Source organism: Falco rusticolus, chromosome 2, assembly GCF_015220075.1.
Source record: "Falco rusticolus isolate bFalRus1 chromosome 2, bFalRus1.pri, whole genome shotgun sequence".
NCBI lineage: Eukaryota > Metazoa > Chordata > Aves > Falconiformes > Falconidae > Falco > Falco rusticolus.
In genome coordinates, this window is record NC_051188.1 from 49,329,170 (window position 1) to 49,336,463 (window position 7,294).

A 7,294-nucleotide genomic window follows, 5' to 3' on the forward strand; every position below is an offset into this window, starting at 1 on the left:
CGGCAGCGAGAGTCACAGTATTAATAAAGGGATTCACTGTCTTAGTATAAAAAATACAATAAAAGAAAAGGAGGCGAGGCAGAGGAGGAGGCAGGAAAGTTCTGTGTATTATTTATATTGGGGAAGGGGTGAGAGAAGGGTGTTTGTGGCTCTGCGTGTGAATGAATGAGAAAAGGGAGGGAGGAAGGGAGGGAAAGAGAGAGGGAGAGGGAGAGAAACACACACAGAAAGCACTGAAAGGAGGCTCTGTCCCCTAAACCCAAATCACCCACTTGCAAGAACTGATGCTGGAAAAATGGTAAGGACCCGGAGTTGAAAACATTTTCACTTTAATACTGAAAAAATATGCCATTATAAAATCCTCAAATAGAATTAGTAAGTTTCACTTGCTTCCTCAGTTCTGGTTTCCTCAAGTTGTAGTAAGATTTACAACAGCACAGAATTTTCTACCATTAAACTTTGCAGCCTAAGCACTAGAGTGACATTAATTGGTCATGCTTAACTGCCTTGGATTTTTTTTTTTTTAATGTTTACACTGTTACCATAATAGAAATCAAGGGTACTAATTTTTACATTCAGATGGAAAGGCAATACTGAATATGTATATAGAAAAAGAGAAAAAACAAAAGCCCTCCCCCCAACCCCGAAAAACGAAACACAATCCACCATCAACAAAGCAAACTCTCTCCCAGCAAAGTAATTCCCGCCTCAAAAGCAAAAGAAAGGGAAAAGAAAGAAAGAAAGAAAAAAAAATCCAATGAGAATATTCATGCAACTATGCCTTAAATAAAACCTTTACAATTTTTTTTCCACGGTAAAAGTACGATGTCTACTGCCTATTGATCACACAAAAATGGCGAAATGGCACTTTTTATTATTATACTGTATTTCGTATATAGAAGGTTTGATACGAAGGGACTTATCAGGTAAGAGGGATGATGGTGTGAACTAGACGCTGCTTCCAGTCGGGGGCTGGAGCGTCCCTGGGGTGCGTTGTATCCATGCGAGCCATGCAGCACTTTTTTTTTTCTTTTTTTTTCTTTTTTTTTCTTTTTTTTTTTTTTTCCCTGTCCATTTCTCTGTTTCGGAGTCGGAGTCATTTATTTACATTACATTCATGCCTTCGTGCAACTTTCCACTCCTGCTTTGCAGTCAGGAGGAGACCGACACCAGCCTTTCCTCCGCTCTTCCCTCAGCCTTTCCGGCCCTCTGCCCGGCCTCTCGGAGACGGGTCGGTCCACAAGTGAAGAGGGCAAAAAAGCAAAATAAACCCCAACACAACAGAACAAAAGCCCAACACAACCGGGAGCCGTGCTTCGTCCTGCCGCAGCCGCAGCAAGCGGGTCCTCGCTTGTCCGCTGCTGCCCCGGCAGTGCTCGGGGGATGCGCCCACCGCGCTGGCTGCGCGGAGCTGTGGGGAGGCGCCCCCGCTCCGTGCTCCCCCCGCTGCGCCCTGGGCCTCGGTGCTTGCTCTGGGGGTCGTGAGGAGGGGCGTGCGTGCGTGCGTGCGTGTGTTCTGCTTCTCACACAAGGTAGCCGAGGTGCAGAGCGGTCCCCAGGCGCCGTTCGCCGCCCCACCGGCCGCAGCGCGCAGGGCCGGCCCCGGGCGGCGGCCGCCCCCGCCCCACCCGCCGCCTCAGTCCGACAGGGAGTGGGAGCCGCAGTCGTAAACCCTGTGGGCCCCGTCGGAGCTGTAGGGCCCGTTGTGCCAGTAGGACGAGTCGCAGACCGTCTGCAAGGAGTTGATTTCGGATGCAGAGGAGTTGGCATCCCTCCTCTTGGACCGCTTTCTGTTCCTCAGGATGAACACCAGCATGCCAACAACCGTGAATGCAGAGGTCACAAAAACCAGCAGGAGCCCTGGCACCAGCACCGAAATAGAGACCCTGCTGGTCTCCAAGTAGGAGTTGGAGTGAGTACCTGTCTCTGTCAACCCGGTGCTGTTTTTGTTAGTAGAAGTTAATGTGGGTGAGATTTTTAACTGAGGGCAAATCACATCGTTGGAGAGGGACTCGAAATCCTCCTTGAAGAAATCTTCAGGGGACTCGCACCTCAGGTCACTCATAATCACCTTGGGGCGCAGCATCTCTGCCCACTGTTTGAAAGGCACGATAGGGCAAGTACAGTCCCATGGGTTCCCATGCAGGTCAATCTGGGTGATGGAGGTGAGCTGGTCCAACACCCCCGCCACTGGGAGGTACATGAAATAGTTGTTGTGTATGCTCAGCTTGGAGAGTGAGACCCCAGCGAACACGTCTACGGGGAGAGACCTCAGCAGGTTGTTGTTGAGGATGAGGACTCTCAGTTTGGGCATTGCATTGAAGGTGCCAGGCATGATCAACTGGATCCCATTAAACTCCACGTTCAGATACTCCAGGTTTTGCAGCCCAGTGAATTTCTCCCGGGACAGGGTGTCTAAATAGTTGCTATCCATGTAGAGCCATCGGAGTTCAAAGAGGTTCTTGAAGGTGTTGTTCTCAACAGTGGCAATGTTGTTGTTGCCCAGATCAAGTAAATTAAGTTTCCGGTAATCCAGAAAGTGGGATTTCCTGATGGTGTGTATTTTGTTGTCTCTTAGAAACAGCTCCTGCACGTTGGAAGGCTTGGGCTTCAAATCCACCAAGCTGCTCACATTCCTGTCATTGCAATTAACCTTTAAACCCGAGCCAGGGATCTGGTCACAGCTGCAGATCTGTGGGCAGGACATGGTAGCAGGGAGCTTGCTCTTCGCACTAACTGTTGACACAGCAGCAGTGGGTCTGGTCTTGATTTGCCAGTTGACGGGAATCTTTGTACCTCCATTTGGAGCAGATCCTGGTGTGGCAGGGTCTTCTTTGCCATGTATTTTAAAGGGGGTTGGAATGGGACCAGGATCGCAGGTTTCTTCTTCGGCAGGGGGAGCAGCTAGGCTAGAATCCACTCTGTTCTTTTTGCACAGCTCTTGCTCTGTGGTCTCATTTAAATCTTTGCCCTGCAACCTAGTGGGAGCCTCACAAATCACTCTGCCGATCAAAGCATTTTTGGGTATGTTTTCCAGCCATTCCTTCAACGACAGCAGATCGCAAGTGCAGTCCCAGGGGTTATCCTCTAGCAGGATTTCAGCAATGCCTGGGATCTGCTCCAGGACCTCCTCATAAGGCAAGGTTTTAAGACGGTTTCCCCGGAGGTCGAGGTGGGTGATCGGCACATACTGAAACACATTGGGGGGTAAGGTGCTGATGAGATTGTCATTTAAAATCAGAACCTCTAGCTTGTTTAAGTCCCTAAATGCTCCCGGGTCAATATCCCGCAATAGATTAAAATCTGCCTGAAGGTATTCCAGATCGTCCAGCCCCAGGAAAGTCTGCTTCCTGAAGGATTTGATCTTGTTGTTGTTTATGTGCAAGCGTTTCACCAGCTGCAGCCCAAGGAAAGCCCCAGGAACAATCTCATGCAAACCGTTGTTTTCCATGTGCAAACTGACTGCATTGTAAAAGTTAGCAAACTCATTAGGGAACAGTCGAGTCAGGGAATTGCCATGCAGGAATAAATGGTAAAACTGGGAAGTTGGGGCGGTGAAATGTTGCAGGCTGGTAAATCCCTTTTTCTCACAGTCTACGTGCAAATCCCCTTCTATCTCGTTGCAGGCACAGATCTTCTCTTTGCAAACGTCCCCTGTAACGTTTCCAGCAGCGAAACAAAGAGACGTCTCCAGCAACAGAATCCAAAGCAGCATTTTTAAACCGAGCAATTCATTCCCGATCTCATCACAAAGTAACAGCAACCATCCTTCTCACACGGAAAGCAATTCCAGTTCATTCAATACATTAAATGTCCGAACCGCCACCAAAGGGGGAGAGAAAAAAATATGTGGGGAGGGGGAGCAGGGAGGGTCGGCGGAGCGGGGGACACACGCTTTCTTTTCTCTTCTCTCCCTCTCTCTCCCCCCCCCCCCCCCCCCCCGTACAACTGCAACAGCTCAGATTCCAGTCAATATCCACAAACTATCGAGGCACGTACTGCAAGGCACGCAAAAAAAAAAAAAAAAAAAAAAAAAAAAAAAAAGAAGTAGAAGGAAAAAAAATCCCCCTCCTTGATCGCCCTCCCTAACGCCTCCCGGGCAGCTAAGTGGAGGTCTGCCGGCCAGGCTGGCTCACCGGCACGGGAACGGTGCTGCTAGCCACCGGCCGCCGCTGCATGTCAGAAAGGCGCGGGCGGGCGGCGCTGCGCTGGCCGCGGAGGCTGCCGCTGTGCGCGGCTCCGCGCCGGACTGACCTTGCCGCGCGGCCGCGGAGCCGCGCTCCTCGCCCGCCGCCCGCCGGGCGCTGTCCAGCGCCTCGGTGCTGAAAGCGCGCCCAGCCTAGGCGCTGCCGGCCGAGCCGCCGGCGCTGCGCGGCGCCTGCCCCCGCTGCGGTGCGCGGCTGCCCATGCCCGCCGCCGGCCCGAGCCTGCCGCGGGGCCGGGGCCGCCCGCCCGCCCGCGCCGCGCCCTGCCGCCCGCGCTGCCTCCCCTGCTCGCTCGCTCGTTCTTCTTTTTCCTTCCGCTGCTGCCGAGCCGCACGCTCGCACACACTCACATGCACGCAGAGGGAGAGTTGCTAAGAGGCTCAGCTCGTTTCAACCTGGTGCACTCTGAAAGATCTGACACCCTCTGCTGAGCTGCAGTGGCAAAAATCCATCTGCTGAGGGAATGCTGGAGAAAAAAAAAAAATCAATCCACGTACAGGGCAAGCGTTAAAAACGTTGGCATTAAAAGCTGTCGATCTATTTAGATGCTTTCTCCTAAATGGATTGTTTAATTTATTTCTTTTATTTTAAGATGGAAAGTTTAGCATTCTCCTCCTCCCGACCATTTCCTTATTGCCCTCGTTCACACACACTCACATCTGTACAAGCAGGCGAGGAAGGTGTGCTTGCCTTATTGAATTTCCCAATGGCTTGAACAGAATTACTGTCAGGGTGTCAAGCGAGTAGCAATTTGAGGTAATTATTCTGCACGCCATTTTTATCGTTGCTTTAAAATGCGTTTCTTCCTCCCCTGCAGTCTATAGTGTTTCATGCCAGATTTGGTCTCTTGCTGGCGTTCTCTATGCAGTGTTGAACTGTGGATTATTGCATTATAAATATATATTTTCTTATAACTTACATGATCACAGAGAAGAAGGGGGGGTAGGGAGGAGGGGATTGCTGCACTGTTAGTGATTCATGCTACCTGTTCCCACAGAGTATAGTGTCTCCCTTAAGGAGGGGAGGGCTGAAACTGACAGTTGTGCATCTTGACGTTCTTATCTATACATAAAAATCTAGAGATGCACGTATGTACATGCACAGATATTTCTCTAGAGATGTTCCTAATGTCCCCGCTCTGGAAATACAATGCCTGCTTCCCTCGAACTCCCACCCCACCCCCGCCGCCCTTTCCAGCTCTCACCCTTCTGACAAAAGAGATTACACAGCGGAAAAATCGGTGCCTGGCCTTAAAGAAAGGAGCCAAGCATACAAAAGTTTCTGCATCATTTGGACGGGTTTCAGACGCCTACGGGGGAAGAACCAGTTGCACCTCTGGTGGTGCAAGTGGAAACCCGCGTTTCCCCCTGCCTTGTCAAATTGCGCTGAGGGGGAGGTGGAGGAGGAAGAGGAGGAGGAGGTGGAGGAGGAGAAGGAGGAGGTGGAGGAGGCGGTGGGGGAGGAGGAGGAGAAGGAGGAGGAGGAGGAGCGGGAGGAGGCGGGGGCGGGAGAGACAGCCCGGTCGCCGGGTGCCTCCTGCAGCCCAGGGCTGTACCTCTCCCGTTCGGCGCCGCTGGTGAACTTTGCGGCACGATGGCAGGGGGGGATGTAACGGCAGGAGTGGGCTGGAGGAGGGTTATTTACAGGAAAAGCCAGGGAGCCATATGGAGCCTGCACCCCCTGGTCCCGGCGGCATGCTAATTTGGTCAAAGCTTTTCCGTGGCCGCCTCTTGCAAGTAAATTAGACATCCTGCCGACAATGACCTTATCAAATTAATGTAATTATAACACAGACAAGTTAGAGTAGTTACCGTAGCCATTTTGGGTCCCCAGGATGAAGACTTGGCCTTTCGGTTCGTTATGGTGTGCAGGGACTACGGAAGGAAGGGGAAGAGAAGGGAGGAAATGGGACAGGAGGAGGAAATGAAACAGACAAAAAGAGAAAAATCCTGGCCCTGAAAATCTGCCCAATAAATACAAATGGGCCAGGAGAGATAAAATACCACTGAGACAGAAAGTACCACAAGACATATATTAGTGGTTTCATTAGGAAAAAAAAAAAAAAAGAAAAAAAAAAAAAAAAGAAAAAAAAGGAAGGAAACTTGGTGCCACAACATTGAGGTGCGTTAATTAATTTTTCCCTATGGTTTCTTTGACTTTGTCTTTTGGTGGTGTTGGGGGTGGAAGGTGCTAAGCTGGCTGGAAACTTCTGTGGATAAAAAATTCCAGTCTTGAAGTGCAAGGGGAGCCAGAGGCAGGGAAGTCCCCAGGAAACTGAGTGGAGGGAAGAGGGAGAGGCAGGGGAAAGGGCAAGAGTCAGGGTAGGGGCTGCAGTAGAGGATGCACTCATGGGATATCAGCAACAGTGACAAGATCACCATGAGCAAAGTCCTAGGGGATGAAAGGCTGAAAATCTGGAGCCTGGTGAACACTCACCAAGATGTGGGGCAGGAGGACTAAAGAACTTGTTCTCTTCTCACCTTAGAATAAAGCTTCTGAGCATCTTTAACTTCATGTTATTAGAATTGCTCAGGCACCGTAAAAACAATCAGAATGCAACCAGAGGACCTGAACATTATCAAGATATTAAATAAATAAGTACAAATCAAACAACAGGAGGGAGACAATGACCTGTTGTCAGAGCATGAAGGACAAATTTCCTGCTTCTTCCAAGGGATCTTCTGAGAGGTGGGAACTAGTGGAAGCCATCCGGCACCCTAGAATTTCAAAGTGGAAAAATCTTCCAGAAGACGTAAGGGTGTTTATGGGTGCTATGTAACTTATGAAAGAGTATTTAGATAAGGAACTCATTGTGTTCAGCTGTATACTTTGGAACTATATATAGAGATTCATGTCTCATATGTATGATATATGTTTTAAAAACAAGCATAATCTATTTTGGTATCTGAAGTTTTGGTTCTGTAAATTGAGTAATACAGGAAAGCTGCATCAGGGTCAGGAATTTATCTATCATTACTCAGCACCATAATCCTAAATTTCTAGATTTCTAAATTTCTCATCTTCTTGAATGAAGTTTGGAAACATGTATCTTAGGAGAAAAGGTCTGCCTCTAAGTGTTTTAAGGAAAC

At 49.6% G+C, this 7,294-nt stretch overlaps 1 protein-coding gene across 1 annotated transcript; it reads right to left on the reverse strand.

The window, feature by feature from the left end:
• Positions 1-312: 312 nt before the first annotated feature.
• On the reverse strand, positions 313-4,018 carry SLITRK1 (SLIT and NTRK like family member 1). Its single transcript, XM_037378544.1, has one exon. The coding sequence runs from the start codon at positions 3,713-3,715 to the stop codon at positions 1,637-1,639; it is 2,079 nt and encodes a 692-aa protein (XP_037234441.1). The 5' UTR covers positions 3,716-4,018; the 3' UTR covers positions 313-1,636.
• Between the last annotated feature and the right edge of the window lie 3,276 nt (positions 4,019-7,294).